This window comes from Telopea speciosissima, chromosome 10, assembly GCF_018873765.1.
Source record: "Telopea speciosissima isolate NSW1024214 ecotype Mountain lineage chromosome 10, Tspe_v1, whole genome shotgun sequence".
Lineage (NCBI taxonomy): Eukaryota > Viridiplantae > Streptophyta > Magnoliopsida > Proteales > Proteaceae > Telopea > Telopea speciosissima.
Genome location: NC_057925.1, coordinates 58,815,635 through 58,839,972, shown reverse-complemented (window position 1 = coordinate 58,839,972; position 24,338 = coordinate 58,815,635). Strand labels below are relative to the sequence as shown.

The 24,338-nt window shown below is 40.4% G+C and overlaps 1 protein-coding gene across 2 annotated transcripts; it reads right to left on the bottom strand.

Annotated features, from left to right (window-relative positions):
• Positions 1-1,913: 1,913 nt before the first annotated feature.
• Positions 1,914-24,338, bottom strand: LOC122642703 (putative RING-type E3 ubiquitin transferase C3H69). Of its 2 annotated transcripts, XR_006330083.1 has the most exons (8): positions 24,184-24,338; positions 21,429-21,516; positions 20,536-21,332; positions 15,405-15,474; positions 13,440-13,528; positions 13,279-13,342; positions 12,872-12,956; positions 1,914-2,295 (listed from the first exon to the last, which is right to left on the bottom strand). XR_006330083.1 is itself a non-coding variant. In XM_043836261.1 (7 exons), exons 1-6 carry the CDS (start codon positions 24,192-24,194, stop codon positions 13,306-13,308), a joined length of 1,092 nt encoding a protein of 363 aa, XP_043692196.1. In that variant the 5' UTR covers positions 24,195-24,338; the 3' UTR covers positions 1,914-2,307; positions 13,279-13,305. The 2 variants fall into 2 exon arrangements, 1 of the variants encoding a protein (XP_043692196.1); XM_043836261.1 differs by lacking the exon at positions 12,872-12,956 and having other exon boundaries at positions 1,914-2,307.

Here is a 24,338-nt window from a genome sequence, read left to right as displayed (position 1 = left end):
TATTGGCTGCAGCCCATATCACTTATGGATTGGACATTTGGACATGACAGCCATAAGCGAAGCGACCAAAACATGTCAGTGTTCCACTCTACTTGCCACTTTTGGCCTTTCCCTCAGCCCTCCCTCCGTCTCATCCCCATCCCCCTCCCCATCCAACGGTTGGAAGGCACAACCATGTATATACATAGTCGTGTATACAAATTATTCTTTTTATAAATCAAAATAGAGAGATATGCACGCAATCCATGTATATATTTGCATCATACACGTCTAGAGAAAAAAGAAAAGATTTCGATGGGTTACAATCCATATAAGAGAAGCCACAACATTGATTGAGAAGAGAGGAGAGGGATGTGATCAGATGTGTATTAGACGGTCATGTGCCTGCATTTATCCCATAAAGCTATTGGTTATATAACGGATCCATTGGTTATATAACGGATCGGATCCTTTACCAAAAAAATATATATATATCTATATATATATAAAGGATCGGATCGGAATCGAGTCCTGAAAATGATCCTACAATGGATTTCCTATGTTTGGATAGAAAATGATTCCTATAGCTCGAGGGTGAAGAATCCATTCCCACAAGCCCATAATACGAAATTCAATCTACCATCCTGCATTGCATCCCTATGTATCTCCATACATATTCGCTGTACCCTAACAACTACTGTACACTCTCCTATCACACTAGATTTTTAGAACTGTGTTTAGACTAAAACTTGATATTTGAGAGGGGCCATATAAAGTTCTGTTTGTCCACCAATTAAAAAAAATTGGACATTTCAGCTATGTTTAGATGTCAAGAAAATAAAAGAAAAAATTTTTAGAAAAAAATTTGAATTTGAGGTGAGAGAGAGGCTCATGAATCAATCATTGCACTAGCATGATTAGTTTTCTCCTACTTAAGATTAGAGAGTCAAATAACTCTGTTAAGCGGAACTGCATTAGAGATTAATTTTCTCCTACTCGGGATTAAATATTAAATACCAATAATTACTACATCTCTATTTGAATGCTAAATCAACCCTAATCAACCAACCACACAATTTCATCCAAAAGACAGAGAAACCCACAATCGTTGATTAAGAAGCATGTTAATAATCCCAATCATATAAACATCAATATGTTAAATCAACTGATAAAGGCTAGTATTGGGCTAAATCAATCCAGTTTACCATACGAAGTTTCCAATCCTTAAATGGATCCGGCTCCTCTCCAGAAAGCCCAGCGCCCAAGGGAGTATCCAAGGGCTGGGCTGGGCTGTGCCGCACACATCCCAGTGTGCAAAGTCAGCCATTGGGATGTGTGCATCACACTCACAGCCCAACGGATGTATACCCTAGAGAGGAGCTCAATCCGAACTTGAACTACTAAGTCATATTATGCATAACCATGCAAGACGTTTCTAATCATTTATAAAAAAGACAATATTATTGTCACAAAAGTCTCTTACTTTTTCAAACATCACGAAATATCTATTTTTCCACATTGACATCACAGAATAACTATTCTTCCACATGGATAGATGATGTGTTCATTCCAACCGTCGTATATAAAGATGATATAAATTAGTCATGTATCAAATTTCAGAATCTACTTAACAATCAAAGACCAAATTATTGGAATGCATCCAATGTATATCCATGCAAGCGTATCAGTACTCTAAACATTACTGTGCACTCTCCCAACTCTGAACTGAAACAGGTAGTTTAGATAGGTAAAACCATGAAGATGAACAGCTCAAATCTGTCTTATGACTTCCGAAAATGTCACAAACACTTGTGACACCAATTACCATAGTATAAAAATACAGAAAATTTTATTAGTTGCAGGACAAGCTAAGCCTGCATGACTAATATCACACGCCAGTATTTCTTCCTCCAAAATCAAATTCATGTACATACTACATACAAAATTCGAAAGTTTTTTCCCCAGATTATCTCATCATAAGCATAATTATGGAAATTTACCACTATTTTAAGAGAAAATCCATATATACCCATTTATATACAGTTTTGATGTAATAATGATGGGCAGGACATAACTGCGTAAATGCACAACCGTTCATCACTCATTATTGACAACCCTTTGAAGGATGTTATCATTGGGGATCCATGAAACAATGAGCCAAATGGAAAGTCTCAAGAACTTGAACCTCAATATTACCATCCATTTTGTTTATCTGTTTCTTCCCTAACCACCTGTGTGTATAGTGAAAGGTGTTTATTACTACAGTTGACTATGCCCTGTTGTGAATCCACCTTTTGGGTCCCCAGCAAGCAAATTCTGGATGAGACACTGGCAAGAAAACCGTAAATCAGTAACATAATCCAAGTTGCAAGATTACCTCAAAGAGAGAGAGAGAGACGACAGCTAAGCAAGACAATGAAGCCTAATCAACCGATTACACCGATTATAGATTCAAAAGCATGTCAATAATAATGTAGGTTATGTTTTTCTTTTTTTCCCGTGGATGGGGGTGGGGGGGGGGGGGTGGATATTTAGCAGATCTATTGTCCTACTTCCAAATTTCTTTTTTCACTTTCCATTTGGTGATAATCAAGGATTATACCCATTATATAAGCAGTATTTCTTGTCTTTATGCCCTTGTGTCGTTAGGAGCCTGAAACAAATATCTACAAGCCCACTCTAGGTCCAAGACTCCAAGCTAAAGAGACTTCGGTACTTCATGACCATGCAAGCCCTTGAACAGTCTCCTGAAATGGCATGGAAACCCACCAGTCGCAGACGACAAGTTAGAGTATAACTTGGGCTCAAAAAACCCGAGCCCACCCGAAAATTTCGGCATTTGTACTCTTTTTTTTTAGACCTTGTGTCACTAAGGGGAAAAAACCCAGCCAAAGATCTGTCCGAGCCGGGTTAGGGTTTCAGTTTTAAGTCTGGCCCCGCCCAACCCAACCCAAAGCTATACGTATGCATAAAAGGTAGGTTCACCACATCATATAGTAATATGTACATACAAAACTTCACCATTGACTTAGCATATCTAAGGTAGTAGTATAGTACCTCTATTAATATGACTGGTGTAGTTGACATCTAAAATGACTAGCAAACTAAAAACAATCAAGGTTGCTAAAGACCTTAATTTCAAGCTTGAAACTTTAAATTAGGGAAGCAGAATGCTGCCCAGTTGCGAGGCCCCTGCACCAGTACCATGGTTCAAAATCTCGCGATATTTCGCCGAAATATCGCTTAATTTCGTATATCTCGAGCTTACCGAGATGCGAAATCAGGTCGAAATGAAAAAATACCATATTTCGTCGATATCTCGTGAGATGTCGACGATATCTCACGAGATATCGACGAAATATGGTATTTTGGCTTAAAGTGTCACGTGAAGGGGGGCTTTAATACAATATTTCGCAGATTTCGGTCCATATTTCGACCGAGAGCTGCATTTGCTAAGGAATTTCAGTCTTTTGCCTATTCTTCCACTCTTCCAAGCTCTCATCCAACACTCTAGCCATTGTTCAAGCACATTGTTGTCGGATTTTCGCCGGTAAACTCATCGGAGGGTCATCTAAGCTCATCATCCAAGCCTTTTTCCACTATTTACGGTAAATTCTATTCCTCTAAAACTATTTTTTTGAAAAGACTATGTACAAATTTTGTTGGATGGTGATGATATTAATATATGTTAGACACTGGAGGCCGATCTATATCCTCACGGTGTCGAAATTTTTTTTCCATATGTATTTTTTTTTTTTAATTTTCTGGTTTTAAAAATTCATTTTCCTACAATTAAAATAGGAAATAATTAGGGGTAATATGACTTAGATGGTAATGAATTAAATATATGTGGTAGGCCAGGAGGCCCAGGATACGGCGCCTGTAGAGCCACTCCGATTCACTGGAGAGACACAGTTTGATCATGCCACACAAGATACGGACCACGGAGCACGTGCCCCCGCACCCCCACCCTCGAGAGGCCCCCTACATACATACAACAGGAAGCGTAGGGATCGACAAACACAGTTGCAACCTGATCACATGGACATTGATAACCTATCTAGCTCTGTTGGTGGTTTGAGTATGGGTGATAGGGAGGGAGGACCGACTGGACATTGGCGTGCCCCATCTTTTGACGCACATACCACTCCATTGGCATCGGATTATGGTGCATCACAACCTTACGGTGGATATGGATATGGATCATCATCATATGGGCAGTTTAGTGGGGTAGGGGACTATGACTACCAGTCCCAGTCCCAGGGACATACTGGATCATCTTTTGTAGATAACATCTTTACATACCCTAGCGGACCTAGCTACCAACCTCACCAGCCATACATGCAGCCAATGCCATCGCCTCTTGCGTCGGCGCCAACATCATATCACAGTGGATCATCTTCTTCACGGACTGGATCGATTGGTAACCCTAGTTTATATCCTAGGATAGGTTACCTACAGTATGTTGATGATTCCATTTACGTGACACTTGTGGATGACTACACTCGTTTCTTCTCCGATTCTATACCGTGGTCCACATATGTCCTTCAAACAGAGAGCAATGGACGTCGACTCCAGCAAGGCATGAGTGGGATTGATCCAAGGAGGCACAGCAACTACTATTAGCAGTTTAGCACTTGTAATTTGTAACTTAAGTTGTGATTTCATTGATCTATGAACTTGTGAGTTGTGACTTGCGAGTTGCGAGTCTTGTGACTTACTAACTTTGACACTTAGTGTATTGCCTTTAAGGCTTTAAGCGAGTTATTGAATATTATGGAGTTTATGAGAATCATGGTACTCATCAATGTGTATTGGCTTTAACTTGATATGTGATGAAGTTAAACACTATTATTAAATATTAACTGCCTAATCTATGTGTATTTAACTATTTATACATTAGGGTCGGCGACCGTATGTCAATCAAGGGTGCAAGCCCAAAACACCAATTTGAATTCACATTTTTATAATTTTATGGTTTAAATGTGTTTATTAAGCTTAAATATGGTTGTCCATGAAGTTTCAGGCCTAGATATGGCCAAATACCCCCCGAGATGGACCCCCGAAATATTGCAGAAAAAATGCAATATTTCGGTCATATTTCGCGATATCTCGGATATTTCAGATATCTCGGTAGGCCCGAGATACCGATATATCGCGAGATATAGTACTATGACCAGTACAGGGTTAATGAGGAGACATACAGGGGGATCAACCAGGGGGGGTTTTCATTTTGTAGGGGGCAGGACAGTCATTTCACGGGGGCTGCGTCTGGGTGCAGGCTGCATGCGACATGCGACATGCGACATGCGACCAGGCAGTGTTCGTTTTCTAGTAAAATTAATACAAATTCCAGCCCTTACTCAAAGCCCAGGCCTAACCCAGCCTGGCTCGGAATCCAGTGGGCCAGGCTCAAGCCCACAAATCCCAGCCCGAGGTTAGGCCAGGCCCAACCCAGGGGATTGCACCTCATACGATAAGTAGGAGAAAAATGGAATAACCAGGCGAGGGGAGTGATGCAGATACATCACCAAAAGAGGCTTATTTTAATAGGAATAAGTCTAAGGTTAGGTTATAAACATGTTGGGTTTCCAATGTAATAGGTCACTTTTATCTTTTATGGACCTAAAATATGGGTACTAGGGTTGCATACGGGATTAGCTGTTTAATTCCTTAATTTTATTGTATGTAATTAGTGGTCATGCGATCACTTAAGTGATCATATGACTTGGTTTTATGTAATTAGTAGTCATGCGTTCACATAAGTGATCATATGACTTGGTTAAGTGGTCATGTGACAACTTATTAGTCACCCATAGAGAATCGGCTAGGCTAGTTTTAATTTATTTAGTAATTGTTGAAATAGGCTGCTTACCCGATTGGGGTAAGCAGTCCTAGTTGGATTGGGATTAGTCCTACTAGTCCTAGCTGATTAGGATTAGTCCTAGTCATGTTAGGAGTAGTACTAGTCAGATTGGATTCTTTTCTTTTATTTTATTTTTATTGTTTTATCCTCAGCTGAGTCCTATTCTGGCATTCCTAGTTGTATTAGGAATTCCTAGTAGGACTAGGACTGAGGTGTTATTATTCCTATTTGTACTTTGATCAGTTTACTTCAAGTTAATATAAATAAAGGGGCTTGGGTGATCGATAGAATCACTCAAGCATTCAGTTCTAAGGGCTGTTAACATGGTATCAGAGCCAATTCTGATCTAAAGAGCAGCTTTCTCAGTTTTTTGTTTTTTATTTTTCCCTTTCCCCTCCCCACGATTTCTGGTTTTCTCTTCTCCACCACTCTCGGCTCCTCTCTCTCATTCAGGGCAGCAACTATGAGGTGATCTGATGAAGATTTAGATGCTGCCCTCAATCCTACCTCATTGAAGACTGAAGATTATTGGTATGACCTAATTCTGCCGGCAGATCTCCTCCATTCTTGAAGATCAAGTTCTTCCTACACTTGAAGATTGATCTTTCCTTTTTTTTGGAGATTATTTTCTGCTATTATTGGTGCATACCTTCCCTATTTGAAGACTGCAGGTGGATCAAGTATAATTCAGATCCGGACTGCGGATTCTCCAAACACAGTTTTTTACCTAATTTCATCAAATTAGGATTTCTTATTGGCTCATCGAAAGAGCTATTTTTTGGAGGACTTCTTCCCCACTCTGGAGGATCACTCGATCTATCTTTCAGCCTATTGAAGGCTGAAATTGCTGCCACTTCAAAACCCATACTTGATCTGATTCAGTTTTTTGAAGATTTGTGTTTTTTTCAATTTTGTGGATCGGTTTCTACCTGAACTATGGGTGATTCAGAGACAACTACTGCTACTTTTGGAGGGGATGGTCAGACTAGGAATGACTTCCTTCCCTATGCTGCTGCCATCAAGCTTGATGGTACGAATTATTTAATCTGGGCTAGATCACTATCCTTGACTGTGGCTGGTAGGGGATTCACTGGCCATCTCATTGGCACCACCAAACAACCAGCTGAAGAAGGTGCTGCCCGTACTAAATGGCCTGCCAATGATGCAATGGTAATGTCCTTTGTTCTGAACTCTATGACCACTGACCTCTCTAGTCGTATCTTCTCCTTGACACTGCTACGAGATATGGACAGTGTCAAGGGCACTTATGGTCGTTCGGAAGTGGTGCTCAGGTTTATGAAATCAGGAAGACACTCCAAACCACTACTCAGAAGGAGATGTCTGTCACCAAATACTATGCTGCCCTCAAATGTTTATGGCAGCAATTGGATCACTATGCTCGGTTTCAGCCTACTACTACTGCTGATATTACTGCCTACCACACCTATGTAGACCAATTCCGTGTCTATGATTTCCTGACTGGCCTCAATGATGACTATGATCCTATTAGGGTGCAAGTCCTTGGACGGGTTCCTTTCCCCACTTTAGAGGAGACTTTTTCTTATGTTCACAGTGAAGAGACACGACGGGCTGCCATGATGATTACTCCCAAAGTTGAGAGATCAGCCTTACAGACTGCTGGCCCCACTCTTGTTGCTTCTTCTGACAGTGTTGCTGCTTCTACTACCAAAGAGCCTGTTAAGTGTGAGCATTGTCACAAACCATATCACACTAAGGCTCAGTGTTGGAAATTATATGGAAAGCCAGCTGATTTTGAGGCCAAACGTGGTCGTGCTAAGTCTAAAAACAAAGCCAATCATACTGAAAGTGTAGCTCCAACTCCCACTACTGACATTGGTTTCTCCCAGGAAGAACTCCAGGCTTTGCGTCGTATGTTGAACACATCAACTGCCTCTACTATGTCTGCTGCCAATTCAGGTTCCTTCTTTGCCCATACAGGTATTTCTTTTGTTGGTCATTGTGCATCAGTAGTATCCACTCCATGGATCATTGACTCCGGTGCTACTGATCACATGACAGGTTCTTCTAGCCTTTTTCATACATATTCTCCTACCTCTGGTAAGGATAAAGTCAAAATTGCTGATGGGTCCCTCTCCTCCATCTCAGGGAAAGGATCCATTGGTTGTTCTCCTTCCCTTACACTGTCATCTGTGTTGCATATTCCCAAATTTACAACTAACCTTCTTTCCATTAGCAGTATCACTAAATCCCTAAATTGTAAAGTGACCTTTTTTCCCACTCACTGTGTTTTTCAGGACCTGGACTCGGGGAAGACGATTGGATCGGGTAAAGTGCATGGCGGATTGTACCTGCTTGATGGCGATCCTACTCCGGCTTTGCCTTCGGCATCTTTCTCTTCTGATTTACATAAATGGCACTCTAGACTAGGCCATCCCCCCTTAGGTACTTTATCCAATTTATTTCCAGCATTAGTTAAAGACTGTAATAAGGAAGATTTTTTTTGTGAGCCTTGTGTCTTGGCTAAACAGACGCGTTCAACTTATCCTATTTCTAATAAACGATCCTCTTCCTTATTTCATATTGTTCATACTGATGTGTGGGGGCCTAGTAGGAAAGCTTCCCTGACTGGCCATCGGTGGTATGTCACTTTCATTGACTGCTATTCTAGGTTCACTTGGGTTTACCTTCTGCACACAAAGAGTGAAGTTTTTTTATGTTTTCAACACTTTCATCAAATGATTAAGACCCAGTTTAATGCCACTCTTCAAATTTTGAGGAGTGACAATGGGAAAGAGTATATGGAAGGTCAGTTCCAAAAATACCTTGCTGCACATGGAATCCTCCATCAGACCAGCTGTGTCGACACTCCAGCCCAAAATGGTGTGGCTGAGAGAAAAAACCGCCACCTCCTGGAGGTGGCTAGGGCCCTTATGTTTGCTCGCACTGTCCCTTCCCTTTATTGGGGGGATGCTGTCCTTACTGCAGCCTATTTAATTAATAGGCTGCCCAGTCGGGTTCTTCTTTCAAAAGCCCCTATTGAGCTATTACTTGGCTCTTTTTCCTTTATAGTCCCACCTAAGGTGTTTGGATGCGTTTGTTATGCTAGGGATACAAGGTCCCCTGGTAAACTTGACCCACGTAGCCTCCGCTGCATTTTCTTGGGTTATTCTGCTACCCAAAAGGGGTACAAATGTTACTACCCTCCATCCCGCAGGACTTTTGTCAGCATGGATGTTGTCTTTCATGAACATGTTCCATATTATGTGTCCCCACCTCTTCAGGGGGAGAGTGTTAGTGAAGATGTGCTGACTATTGACTCTCCACCTCCACTTCAGTCTGTTTACCATGAGTCTGAACCAGTTCGGCCTGCCCCTAGTACTCCCCCTGCGGCAGGGGAAGAGGTTCCTACACAGGGGGAGACCATTTCTATTCAGGGGGAGCAATCTACCCCGGTCCAGACTCCTATCCAAAGGACTATTAGTGATTTTCAGAGGAGGATTGATGCCAGTAATGTGAAGACCTATGCAAGGAAACATAAGCAGGTTCAATCAACTGTTGCTCCAGTACCCATCCAATTGCCGAACCCGGATCCAGAACCTACCTCTCCACCTGGTAATGATCCTGACTTACCTATTGCTCTTCGCAAAGGTGTCAGAACTTGCACTCAGCATCCCATATCTCATGTTGTTTCTTATGATTCCCTTTCCCCATCCTTTCGTGCCTTTATTTCCTCTCTTTCTTACATTCGTATTCCTAACAATTGGCGGAAGCTTTATCGACGGAAAGTGGAAGGCAGCTATGATGGAAGAAATGGACGCCTTGAAGAAAAATAACACATGGGAGCTTGTGGTTCTTCCACCTGGAAGAAAACCGTTGGATGTAAATGGGTGTTTGTAGTGAAACGAGAAGGTGGATGGCACTTGTGGATAGGTATAAAGCACGACTCGTGGCCAAGGGGTTCACTCGGACATACGGCATTGATTACCGGAAACTTTTGCACTGTTGCAAAGTTAAATACTGTTCGTGTGTTATTATCTTGTGCAGTCAACCTTGGATGGGATTTGCAACAGCTAGATGTAAAAAATGCCTTCCTAAATGGAACACTGGATGAGGAGGTGTATATGGACATTCCACCAGGGTTCTCTTGTGATGAAACCAAGGAAAAATATGCACGGCGACGCGCTTTATGGGCTGAAGCGATCACCTCGAGCATGGTTTGGCCGGTTCCACAAGGCCATGATTTCGTGGGCTATAAGCGGTAATGCTGATCACACACTCTTTATAAAGAGGGTTGGTGAAAAACTCACTGTTCTTATAGTCTACGTTGATGATATAGTGGTTCTTGCAATGATGGTGATGAGATCGGGCTTGAAGACCTTCCTTGGACAAGAATTTGAGATTAAAGATCTAGGAAAACTACGATACTTTCTTGGGATTGAAGTAGCGGATCTTCTAAAGGCATTTTTCTCTCCCAAAGGAAGTATGTCCTAGACTTATTGGCTGAGACCGGGTTGCTAGGCTGTCATCCTTCAGATACTCCTATGGACCCTCTTTTTCGACTCAAGGAGAAAGAGGGTGAGCTGTTGATAAAGGCCGGTACCAAAGACTTGTAGGGAAGCTGATTTATCTTTCACACACGCGTCCCGACATTGTTTGTCGCCGTAAGTCTGTGAGCCGCTTTATGTATGATCCCTACTCTTCTCATATGGAGGCTGTTCTTCGTATCTTGCACTATTTGAAGTCGGCTCCTGGAAAAGGAATTCTTTTGTCTACGCATGGTCATCTACGGATAGAAGCATACACCGATGCCGATTGGGCGGGTTCTGCGATCGGAAGTCTATTTCGGGTATTGCTCCTTTGTAGGTGGAAATCTTGTCACATGGCGTAGCAAGAAGCAAAATGTGGTTGCTCGTTCTAGTGCCGAAGCGAGTTTCGAGCTATGGCACAAGGTATTTGTGAGTTACTATGGCTTAAAGGTTTGCTACAAGATCTTGGTGTTCCTATTCGTCTTCCTATGATGTTGTACTGTGACAATAAGGCTGCCATCAGCATAGCACACAACCCAATACAGCATGATCGTACCAAGCATGTTGAGGTGGATAGGCATTTCATCAAAGAGAAGTTAGAAGCTGGGCTGATTTGTATTCCCTTTGTGACATCTGCGGATCAACTTGCTGATATTTTCACCAAGGGATTGTCTAGAAAATTGTTTCATCCTAATCTAGTCAAGTTGGGCATGATCGACATCTTTGCTCCAACTTGAGGGGGAGTGTTGAAATAGGCTGCTTACCCGATTGGGGTAAGCAGTCCTAGTTGGATTGGGATTAGTCCTAATAGTCCTAGCTGATTAGGATTAGTCCTAGTCATGTTAGGAGTAGTACTAGTCAGATTGGATTCTTTTCTTTTATTTTATTTTTATTGTTTTATCCTCAGCTGAGTCCTATTCTGGCATTCCTAGTTGTATTAGGAATTCCTAGTAGGACTAGGACTGAGGTGTTATTATTCCTATTTGTACTTTGATCAGTTTACTTCATGTTAATATAAATAAAGGGGCTTGGGTGATCGATAGAATCACTCAAGCATTCAGTTCTAAGGGCTGTTAACAGTAATCATGTGGCCACTTTAATTAGTCACACGACCTTTGGTTGGCTATGTAATAGGAATCGGCTAGGGGCTTTTTAGTCTCCTAGGCTGAATAAGAGTATGGCCTTTGGCCTTATAAATAAAAATAGAATTCGTGGGGCTCCTTTTTACCTCACAATTTTGAAAATTAAACTCTTAAGATGTTGCTGCAACTTGTCTTCTCCAAGTAGAATTCTCTTGTATTTGAACAAGGCTGGTGGGACTGGTGTTTGATCCGATTGACACTTTGCGGTGTGAAGCCCGGGTGGTTCGTTCTAGCTCTCTTTGTTCTTCAACATTGGTCAAGTTCTGATTTTTCAAGGATCTTTCATTCAAACAAGCTGCTGTCCAAGTACTGCTTCAACAACTAGTAAATTTGAATGATCCCAAACCCTAGCCTTTCTTCTTCAAATCCTCTAAACATCCAACCCTAGAGTCCCCTCCATTGTTTAACCTTTTCCCACACTCCACTCACTGCCCAGACCAATCCAACCATAGGAACAGCCCCAATAATTGGATCGAGTTCTCCCCTTTCCCTATAGGACACTCGATCCAAGTTGCAGCCTATTCTGACCATCAATCCCACTTGAACTCCTCACAGTTCCCTTGTCAAAACCCTAACCCTAACCACATTAATCACCATAAAACCTTGCTGCTGAACTTGTTACAGCCCCAAAATTTTGAGTTTTTCTTAACGTAATCTTCACTGGAAGACTCATAGTTACCTAACCCCTAAATCTAGACACCATCAAACCCTAACCCTAATTGGCCTATTTCACCTATTTTAACCTAGCCAATCCACCTTTGGAAGCAGATCCTGGTTTTGGCTTCTAGTTGGATTATATTCAATCTAGGACTACATTAGGGAGTTGTTTAATTAAATGCCCCATCAGTGGGAATTCGTTACACAACCAAACAGTAGTCATGAACCTGCACTATTAGGACCCTGTTTAACCCACAAAATGAAATTGCAGTTGTTGGGTACAAGAAGTCAAGAGTCATATAGATCAATGTACAAGGACAAGACCAAATAAACACTGCCTCGATACCATTGGATACTAGCCATGTCATATAACATATACAGGTTAATGTTTGATTATAGAGGAAAGACACTGACGTCATAACCCAAGTTGTTAGTTAGTATAATACCTTAACGAGTGCCACAGGGTATTTTATATAATTACACCAAACCTATTTATGGCATAATTATCGCCATGTCTAATGGCTTGTCATGAGATGTCTCCATAATTATTTTTAGAAAGTAATGGTTACACTAAGAAATAGTTCTGAAATATTTAACACTTTAAATATAACTGTTTACTGTCACACTCAGAAATAGTTCCGACATATTTATCACATTAAATATAGCTGTTTACTGCAAAGGGATTGGAAGCACAGTCTTAATTACACAAATGATCTCACCTTCTGTATTAGTGGAGTGCAACAAGGGCAAAATAGATATTTTAGGCACTCCAAGTTGTACATGTCTGCAATAAAAATTAAAAAACCTGCCCATACGGAGACAAGTCAGAAAAGCAGCTTTCTAAGACAAGCGCAATATATTTAAACAATAGTGAGGATACTGCAGATAAACTAAAGCAAATAAATCAGGCTAGGCCAAGACCAATTTGCAGCACCAATGATCTTAAAAAATCACCATCAACCATAACAAGGACCCAGATTACCATCATAAGTTCATGGCATACATACTGTGCCATCAGTTTTAAGTATACAAGAGTAGATTTGCCCTTCACATTCTGGCTAACACATTTGACAGACAAATGGAGAGAAAGAAACAGGCAAAGCAGAACACATACTAGATACAATACCTTGGAAGCTTTATTCGGTAGTTCTCTTCACCTTAGACGCAAATTACTAAGGAAATCAGAAAGCCTGGAATAACCATAAATTTCAGTAAAAAAGAAAGGACAACAGAGTAACAAAATCACCAGCGAACTAAGTGGAAAAGGGAGCATGAAGTAACACAGACCTTATATCTTTAGCAATTACAGTGTCTCCATCTTCAGCTCCAAGATGTCGCAGAACAACTTCTTCCAGGCGGCCATCACGATAAGCATGCTGCAGAAGAGAACATGAATGTATTAAATCATTAATTACATGATAATGTCTCCAAGACAAACCATGGCACAAGAAAGGGGGGGGGAAATAAACGATAAATGGACAAGGAGTCAGTAGAGGAACAACAAGGAATTCAAACGAGAAGAAAATTCAATAAAAATAAGAATCAGTTCTGATATCATTACTTCACAATGGGAAAAAAACATGATATTTAGTAAACAGCTAATATTTGCCACAGTTATTACATCCTTCTCATTCATTATCCTTACATAAACCCTGAAAGCTGTCTAGCGTAACAAAATGGAACAGTTGAACCGAATCATTTAACAGAAAATTTTCCTCCTAAAACTTTCCTTGTGCTTTGAACCCTGCTTGCAGCCAAGGAATTTCCAATATTCTAAACATATTTTGAAGCCTTAGCAAATATCTATAATCTATTCACGTGGACCTACACTAAAGAAGTTTATCCCAAGTATCTCCTGCATATAAAAGAAACCATGCTTTAATTATAATGTAATTTTCAATATTCCAATGAACGTAACAAATTTCCCCTACAGTCTTGACCTTGATCTCAGTTTTCCATCATTTTTAGTTTATCAATAGCAAATTCCATGAACATGGCATCAGACATCCATCGTATCAGTTGAACATGAAGTAACGTTGTCATCAGAAGATAGTCGAGAGAACTTCAACCACAACCAAAAACTGGGAAAGTAGATTCGCTCCCCCCCCTCCCCCAAACAGATCAATAATTCTCACTGCACTTCAGTTTTGCCAAACCACTGGACTATGTTTCAGTGGGATACAAACAAAAAAATCCAGTGCCTCATAGTATTTAATCCTCCTCAGTACTTGACGAGCCACGCATATCCAAATCCAGCTGCATTAGTAGAAAAGTCATCTCCTCTGGTGTCAAGCTGTAAAATTCTATATCAGCATCACCGTCATCGAGAGAGTTGAAATACTCCTCGCCAATATCAAATAAGTGTGGCCTGTGCATGTGCCCAAACAAAATAGTCACGGCATATGTTTTCACACAGCTTGAGCAGTATGAATGTGGCATATATTTGAAATGTCTGTTTGTGTCTGGCTTGTAAATGTGCTGGAACACAACAAACATGTCATCCATCAAAACCATAAAGCTTCTCCAAGAGTTAAACTAATTCAATCAAATATTCACTGATACACAAGATGCAAACTTCTGAGAGGTGTGCAAAAGTGACCTGGTTGGTCTTGTTTAGTATTTGGCCATCAGAAAATACCAAAAACTTAAAAGACACACATAAAGGTTATGCTCTTCCACAGGAATATAGCTACTAATGAAAAGTAACAAAATATGTTGGGTGTTGGACCCATAAAAAGGTGGATTGATAACTCCTATCGTGATGGACACCATAATATGTTAATTTTGGGTGTCCATTATGAGAGTAAAGCAATTCACAAAATAAATAAAAATATCCGAAGTAGAATACTGAACAGGGCTGAATTCTTTTCACACCAGATTGCTACTTTGACTATTCCAGGAACGGTGGAAATATATATGGGATTAGCCACCCAACTAAGAACACACCCAAATGCGGCACTCCTAAATGCGATGCTAATCCTATGTACAAAGAACCCTTCAAGCAATCAAGCATAGTCAAATGAAGCCATTGAAACTCCCAAAAGTCAAGTACCCTAATGGAATGTAAGTTATATGCATTCAAAACCATAAGGAATACCATATATTAAGCAGAGTCATAATTAATTATGAGAACTAACCAAGTTAAAATTGAAGTCTCATGGAGAAATGAGATTCATTAATGCATCCAATAGGATCAAAATTGTAGATTGAACATCGAAGGAAGGACAATAGTTATGTTCTGTTGCAACAAACCTTGTAGAAACAACTAGTCCCAAAGGGGCATGTCCCATTTCCGAAGTCAAAGTACCTGCAGTCAATAGACCTGCAAAAGAAAAGGCATATTAGTTCCAAACTTGATACCCAGTGATGCAGGTACACTACTTTGGATCTATCCAAACCCATTTGGGTATCCAGATGGAGATGAACTGGGTCCAATTGGGATTCGGGTCTAGAAGGATATTAGTAGTTTATTTACTTTGGTTTGTCTTGTAGAGGTTGAGTATGATTCTTTTTGTGGTTATCTTTTTTAATATTGAGTGGTACATTACAGTAGGAGTTATTAGGAAAAGATTGAATCACTTTTAAAGTCTGTTCAGTTTTAGATTTCAATTAGGATTATGGGTTGTTTGAGTCTTTAAATACATGGTTGTAAGTTTGTAACTAGCAAAGTTAGATAGAATGGAACGGAATGTTGAGTTTCTGTTTGAGTAGCCCGGGTGAGCTCCCCCCCCCCCTCTTCCTCCTTATTTGATTTCCTCTCCCCCCTGCAACTCTAAGTTCTTCTCAGATTTCTTCCCTCCCTAACTGGCCACCACCAATTTGGTATTAGAGCCAAAAAAAAAAAAAAAAAAAAAACACCAATCTCTTTCTTCCCTCAGGTAAGTTTCTTCTCTCCTACTAATTTTTTGGTAGAAAGAACGCTACCTGGGTGTGTGCAGTGCGCTGCCCCTGCGCCCAGACACAGGGGCACACGGAATGACCTGTTAGAGTTATGTGTGTAAAGGTAGTTCTGTCATTGTCTTATTATAAGACATGACTTAGTTGTTATTTACTCTTTCTTTTTATTTCTTCTTTCCTCCCTAGGGAGGCTTATGTAATTTCCAGAAGTTTATTAATGCAGTTATAATGTGTGTTGAGAATAACACAACACACATGGTCGCTTCTCTCCCAATCTCTCTTCTCTTCTTCTCTTCTCCTTCCCCTTCTCTTAGCTGTTAACCCTTTGATATCTCCTTAGAATCGTGCCCCCATGGAAAGGTCGAAATTCCCGGGGGCACGGAAATCATTCCGGACGCCCATGTCTAGGCGCAGGGGCAGCGCACCCAACGTGCCTAGGTAGCGTTCTCTTTCCCTTTTTTTTTTTCCTTTTTTTTTTTTTTTTGTTAATGTGTAGTAACATAACCCCCCCCGGGACTGTTGCAACACCTCCATCTTCCTGTTTCTGCCCAAAAAAAAACCCCAAAACCACCCTCTTCCATCTCCCGCAGAAACCCCAACCCCCCCCCCCCTTCGATCCCACAGGCAAAACCCCACTTCCCAACACCCATCTTCCTGTCTCCACCACCACCCCCCTCGTTGTGACTGCCATCTCCTTCTAGGGCTTCGCCAGAGTGGGGGAAAAAATAGAAGAATTTATTCCTGGTTTCAGATGACACCACTGCTGGTACAAACCTCTAACACTAGCAAACAGATTTATTAAGCCCAAATTACCTTTCCGTCGAACTGGACACTGCCCTTGTCAGTTCGTTGGACTGCAGTTGACTCCACTCCTCTCCTGCGACCAGAAATCCTTGGTCGATCAGGTTTTTCCGCATGGAAGAACTCTTCAAAGAAACCAAAACCACTTCTGCTGGTTTAGTGTCCAAGTAGAAGACGCCGCCCTTCCCATTACTTTCGCTTTGGTCAAAGGCAACCCAAAGTTCCAAGTGCACAATAAGTTTCCCGTTTTATCTCCCCATTTTCCAGAATTACCCCTCCCCTCCATTCTTATCCAACTTTGTCCCCTTTTTCTTACTTGCTTCCAAGTTTACCCAATTACCCCTTCCCCCATACATAGAGTTGCCCGTTTCCGACCTGTGCTTATTCAAAAAGGACTACCTTGTGGGCATAAACAGAGATATCTCCCATTGCAGAATTTTTTTAGAGAGAAGTATGCATAAATAGGTTCTGCTACAACTGTTTTCTATTTTTCAGCAGAAATAGAGAAGAATAGACAGAGATTTTCTTTGGGCTGCTATGAAGGAGAAAGTGCAGATTCGGGTTCCATTCCTTGGGCTGTTATGAAGTTCAAGTTGTTTATTAGTTGATGCTGCACTTTAATGGTTATATGTCACTGCCTATAGAGACAGAGATCTGAGAGGAGGGAGTCCTGACATCATGTGCATCATATTAAGAGAAGTTGCTGCCATGGTGTTTTGAAAAAAAAAGAACATCAATAGAAGGAAGTTGCTGGTACAGATCAAGTGCCGCTGCCATCCATTATTGTTGCAATCAAATAGAAGTTCTTATATCTGATGCAAAGAGTAGAGATCAGATTGAAGGAGAAACATCAGACCTGGGAGAGAGAGGGAAGAGGGAAGTCGAGTTCATTTCACTCGTCGGACGGGTAATATCTCAACCCAGGTTCTCTAAATGGGTATTTCATTTGAAATGTGCCAAAACAATCTGAAACGCACGATCTTCCAGCGCCACGTGGCGCTCTATGGAACCCGCACTGCAAGATTCACAAACAGCAGAGGATGTTTATCCATATGTTTGTTGATTTGAAGAGGATATTATCCAGCAGCATTACAAGTTAATTTATTTCCAGAATTAAAGTGGATTTATATCCAGAATTAAAGAGGAGATTCTTCAGTTATTTAAGGAGATATTTTCTATTCTATTTCCTCTTATATTGAGCAATTTATTTCCAGCACATTATGAGGCGAGATTAGCTTTATTTGAAGACTGTCATTAGCCATCGCCCAGCCTGTCATGAAGGTTTTCTCTTTCAGATTTGATGAGATATCGTTCAACTCTATTGGAAGGAGATTTCGCGATTTCGCGATAAAGAGGGCCCCAGAGCCAGTTAGCTATTGAATGCAAATTGAAGACTCAATTGCCAATACGTGGAGGACTCCTACAGCTGTTATAATTAGTTTTATTAGACTACGGAGTTTCTATTTTATAAGGTTACTTTATGTAATGGGTTTAATATAAAGTGTATGTGGCTGAACAGAAAAGGGACAAGATTGAAAGAAAAAAAGAGCTATGGTTGAAGCTGTGAGATGCAGTGACGGTGAGAGGCCCTGGGTGAGATCTCACCCAGGACTAAGAGAGTCCCTTATCCCCCTTCCATATCCCCTTCTTCTTCTTACTATCCTTTTATTTTCTTCTTTCATATGTAAACAGAAAAAGAGAAATTAAAATTTAAAAAAAAGGTCAGTTTTCAATTATGTTCTTCCTTATTTTATTGATCCTACTGCAATAGATCTCCCACTGGTTTTTCCCTGGTTCGAGGTCGACCTTGCATTAATATATATATGGAATCGAGAGGGAAGAAAGAGTCTGGTTTCAGAGGCTTGATCAACTTTGTAATCATGGATCATCAACAAATCCCTAAATGCTTCTATATACTGTCGCCACGGATAAGGTTCAGGTAAGGAAAACTCTTAGATTCTCAAGTTTTATATAGTCTTTATGAAAATCCATCTCCACCTATGCTGTGCCCTTCCTCCCAAAGCATTCCGTCTGATATACGAACTGGTATCACCCTGTGAAGCAAAGTCGGACAAGGGGTAAATACATGGAATTGATAGGGAACCGTAGCCAAGTGACTAAGGCATGAGTCTGCAAAACTTCTATTCATCGGTTCGAATCCAACTGGTTCCTACAGCACCGCACCATTCCACCCATAGCTAATTTCCATTCCAAGCTTGAGGGAAGAATCCGATATGGTCAGAGGCGAATTGAAAGCTAAGCAGTGGTAATTCTAAAGATCCCCTGGGGGAAAAATACAAATGTCTCCTACCGTAATATGTGGAAGTATTGATGTAATTTCATAGCCATTTGGTTTGAATGCTACATGAAGAACATAAGCCAGATGACGGAACGGGGAGACCTAAGATGTAGAAGATCATAATAGAGAGAGAGAGAGAGAGAGAGAGAGAGACAGGGTGCTAGCGAGCGTACTCTCCCCCAGCGGCCCAGAGAACCTTTTTCCCATAAAAAGAAAAAGAAGAAAAATTACAGACACCAAAACAATTCCCCCCCCCCCCTCTAGTATAGATAAAGACTATGCTATACCCCTATCAGCGGGACAGGAGTAAGGAACCACTAATCTCGACAATATTCATAAACTGGGTTCAACCAGCAAGTTGACAACTTGCTTCAAGTTCTTTACCATTTGAATTCTTGTTTTATTTGTTAAAGATTTGATTGTTAATGCTCACTTTCTTTTGTTATTCACTACTTTGTTAAACGACCTGTGTTCCTTCTTCTACATTATTGTCTCGTCTATCATTGTATGTACGATTTGATATTAGTGAAGACTGTCAATACTCATTACATCATCTCCTAGCCATCAACTAGTCAATGCTTCATCACAAGAGACCTAAACACCTAAGCATCTGAGTCACCACTAGACAATCTTGCAAGTGAGACATTCCATGGACAGTTACAAAATAGTCCTAATACAATAAGGGTTCAAGTAAACATTTGAAAGAATTCATTAACCATCAATATTCCTAAAGACTGTATAAGAGTCTACTCATATATTATGGATCCTTTCATAAGAGAAAAGGACTGGTTGGCTACTTCCAGATCGCAAATTACTCAAAGAAGTTCAAACCAACATAATGAGATTCAGGTTTTGGTGGACTCACACCCCACAAGCAAGTTTTCTGTATCGTTTGCATCTTGTAAAGGCTTTTCACAACCCTGCAGTCCCCAAATAAGGGTTGGACAGCCCAAATCTTGTGGTTGAGAGTCTTGAAAATTTTGGCCATAATTATAAAACTGAACGAGTTAAAGAAGTAGGCCAACAAGAACTAGCAAATCTAACCAGACACAGGGGTAAGGGGGAAGGTCTGACCCAATATCTCCTTCCCAAAAAACCACTTCTTTCAAGAGAATAATCGAGAAGACTGCAATCTACAGGCCACTGTGCTTTATATAAACCCTCCAAATCAAATCCTATCTTCCCTTTCTGGATTTCATCACAAAAAAATTCCTGTGAAAGATTTTTCATTCTTCACATATGACATGCTTTTTGGGATCAAGATTACGTTGAGTCTCTCTCTCAGGATGTGTTTGTTTGTGCAGTAGCTAAAATTATAGTAGAAAAAGTAAATAAAGAACCTAGTCTAACCAATGAAACATAGATACTAGTAGGAACATATGGTACCTGAGTTTTTCTTTATAGCTGTCAATGATCTCCTGCTTTTCTTCCTTTGTTGAATACCAAATTACACTTGGAATAACAAAGTATGAAAGCTTGCGGCATATTGGGCAGGCCCTCAGTGCAGTATTAACATCCATGCCAGAGGACGGGGAACTACTACGCCAATTTCTTATACAGGATATGCAGAAGGGATGATCACACTCTGATAGCAACCCAAACTTCCGTTCAGCAGCAGTAGGCTTTGAAAGCACACGATCTAAACACACATTGCACTCTATTTCTTGACTATGTTTCAATGCCTCAAGGTGTCTTTTCTTTCTTTCACATGTTATTATGTGCTCATCTCTTTCATCAGGTCTATATGGATTCAAGCAATGTTTTCCACACGTGGCACATAAGTCCCCATGAATATGTGGGCATTTTTCCCCACGAGGACAGATACCAGCAGCAGCAAATGAACATATAGGCCGATCAACAGGTTGAGTGATTGTGGAGTCCCCACCATTCCCATCATAAAAGAAGTTATGATCTCCAGTGTCTTGAATCCATGCAGGTCTATAGGGAGGAAAGAAAGGTCTGCTCAAAGCTGATAGCTCTGTTGGAACACTAGGGACTTTAGTTGTTTCCCCACTCAAGGAAGTTCTAGAAGGATGAGTCACTTCAACAAAATTGGAAGCTAGGTTCTGGCGAGAATTTGTTGACGATGATGAAACTGAAGTTTGCGGACGAGAAACTTTAACATGATCATACCTGCATCGACTACCATAAGAGCACACTCCTCTCTGATAGAAGGTGCATATCTGTGACGATAAACCATTATGAAACAATGGTCAGGACACTAAATACCATTCACCAAGAAAAGTTATCGAACGATGCAAACAGAATAAGAGAATTACATTGTTTGGTTGGTCCTTCCAGTCATGAGAAAATTCACAGTGTTCCCCTTTCAAACATGCTCCATGTGCATAGAACTTGCAAAGAATCCTGAAGGCATCAAAGACACAAACATCGATTGTAAGGAAACTATAAACTAATAAATGTAGATATCTGATAAGATGTACAAGAGAAAATATTAGGCCTTGTGGGGACCAATGGTGGCAAAGATCATAACTTTAGAAATCCTAATTAAATGAAACTCCTGAATATTTTACTACTTTACTTCTACAAAGGCTACACCCCCTCCCCCCCCCCCACCCAATAAAAAAAGGGAGAATTACTCAGATCCACTAGATAAGGAAATTAATTACAAGATAAGTAGGTTTAAACTTTGTTTCACATCCACTAGTTTCAATTTTGTAAAAATTTACTTAATCCCCAAAGTTAGTTATTGATTATGGATTCCAAAAAAAAATACAAGATTGAACTTCCTAAAATACCCCAACACTTCATCTTCTCTCTCAAATTTTTATTTAATTCTTTAGTTTTTAATCACACATATGTGGGACCCACCACCTCCTCCTTTCTTCTCTCCACATGGCCGCACCATCCAGCCACTGCAATGGTGTAACCCTGCAGCTCCTTCCCCACCTGGAACACATCCTACCTCTCCTGTTCTCAGTCTCCCCACCCCATCCCCTGCTTTCCTACCCTCCCTCAGCACCCCCGCCCCACTCCTTGTTAGTGGGATATATCGGATGTTGCAGAGCATGGTATGTCAATGGCTGCGAGAAGCTCCGCAATGTCTGATGTTTTGAAGCTTCTTCCAACGGAACAATAATCACCTCAGGTTAATGCGGGAAGATCATGTTCTTGCAGTCTGATCCCAACTATCTTTTCTTTCAATTCTCCAATGTGTTGCTAGCTACAATACAATCTCCTCCATGCATCTTATTTACTCTCTTTAATTAATTGCCTCTTCAGCTGTAAGTGGTTAAAAACCCTGAAACTTCTAAATTCTATAAATGATCAATTTTTGTTTCAGGAAAAAAAGAGTAAGACAGGAATGGCGGACCCCAAGGTTCGATCTTTGGCTCAAAGTGTTTCAGAATCCCATAACCTTAGGTGCTTAATCTCTAGAAATGGCGGACCCCACGATCCTCTTCTATACAACCCATAATCCCCAAAACATATCACGCTTGTTGGATCGTCTTCCAAAAACCAAGAACTGAGGAAGCTTTGATATTTACAAATGGGGAGGCATCTAGGACAACCTCTCTTTGTTAGAAGCTGCAACGGCCTTCCAAGTGCACTGTGAAACTCGTAATGATGATGTTACGAGGAACCCAAATTGCACAATTATATTACCAGATGGTATGTCAATGGCTGCGAGAAGCTCTGCAACGTCAGATATATCCCACTATTGTCCAGGTTATATCCCACTCGGATATATCCCTTTTTTTTTCCGTTAATACCCACTCGGATATATCCCACTAATGGGTGGAGCAATGGTGACGGGGAGGGTAGGAAAGCAGGGGATGGGGGGGTTGTAGGGGAGAGGAGTTGCAGGTGGCCGGAGGAGGAGTTGCGGGGTTCCAGCGGTAGGAAGGTGAGGTCTTGTGGGGAGAAGAAAGGAGGAGGTGGCAAATCCCACATGTGATTAAAAATTTGAGAGAGAAGAAGTGTAGGGGTATTTTAGGAAGTTCAATCTTGTTTTTTCTTGGAATCCATGAACAATAACTAACTTTGGGGATTAAGTAATTTTTTTCAAAAATTGAAACTAGTACATGTAGAATAAATTTTAAACCTACTTATCTTGTAATTAACTTTCTTATCTAGTGGATCTAGGCAACTTCCCCCAAAAAAAATCATCACAAGCCTAGATTTGGGAAGATTCAATCATAAGCCAAAACAAACAAAAACAAAAAAACGTCATCCTAGTATTTAAAGAGAGGTAGAACAGAACATCAGCCACAATTATACTACCAAACATTAGGAGCATGACATATTAATGCTTATGCATCTCTCTAAGAGAAAAGAAAACTTCGATTGAGAGTTTCCTTCTTCTCTTCAACTCAACTCAACTAAGCGTTTACCAACTAAACTAGGTCAGACACCCATATCCTGGTTTGTCATTCAATTCTATTTAAAACCATCCTTCTTTTCTTCAAGAACAAGGTAAATATTTTTTTCAGTTAACTGTTGCCATTGTTTCTTTCAAAACACATCGTATTAATCAAATAAAATTATGACCTGCACCTGCTCAAATTTACAATTAACCATAACATTATGTTGAGATAAAAAGAAAGAAAGCTCAGCATGCAAGTAGAAATCCAAGGTAAAAATATAATAAGATCATTAAGTAAAGGATAATCGGCTCGTATTGAATTTTCCATCAAAGACCACTTGGCATTCGTTTTGAGTTTTTAAAAAAAAATTATGCAGAAACAGTAATTAAATTGAATAATTAAGAGAAATGAACAAAAGATTTATAAGAAAACAAAAGAAATTAGCTCAATTGCACAAATCACAATAAACGTTAGAAATTCTCTTACCAGTTTAAGAAGATGAAAAAAGGACAAATTCATCCAGCAGATGCCGTTTAATTACTACCAGAAACTCAGGTAACACAATCGGTAAACAAAACGACACAAAGTTAAAGCAAAATTAAGAACCGAGAACCAGATTGAATCTCTCAAAAAGTGTCTCTCCGTAATAAATTTAGGCCACGTTTCAGCTACAAAGAATAATGAGAAATTATACCGAAATGTTTACCTCTTCGACATGGAGAGTATCTTGAAATCAAAGCTTCCAATCTTCCCACAGGTAAACGTATAACGAAATCAAACTGAAATGAAATGGAAACTGTAGGTGAATTGAGGGAAAGCAATTCATGGATTATTATTAGCTTCAAAAGAGAAACCACCGAA

Excerpts from the sequence above, each read along its gene's own strand:
- LOC122642703 (XM_043836261.1), bottom strand. Across the intron at positions 21,333-21,428 it reads GGAAGGACCAACCAAACAAT|ATATGCACCTTCTATCAGAG; the intron begins GTAATTCTCTTA and ends TTATCGTCACAG. Across the intron at positions 13,343-13,439 it reads GTAATTGCTAAAGATATAAG|GCTTTCTGATTTCCTTAGTA; the intron begins GTCTGTGTTACT and ends TGGTTATTCCAG.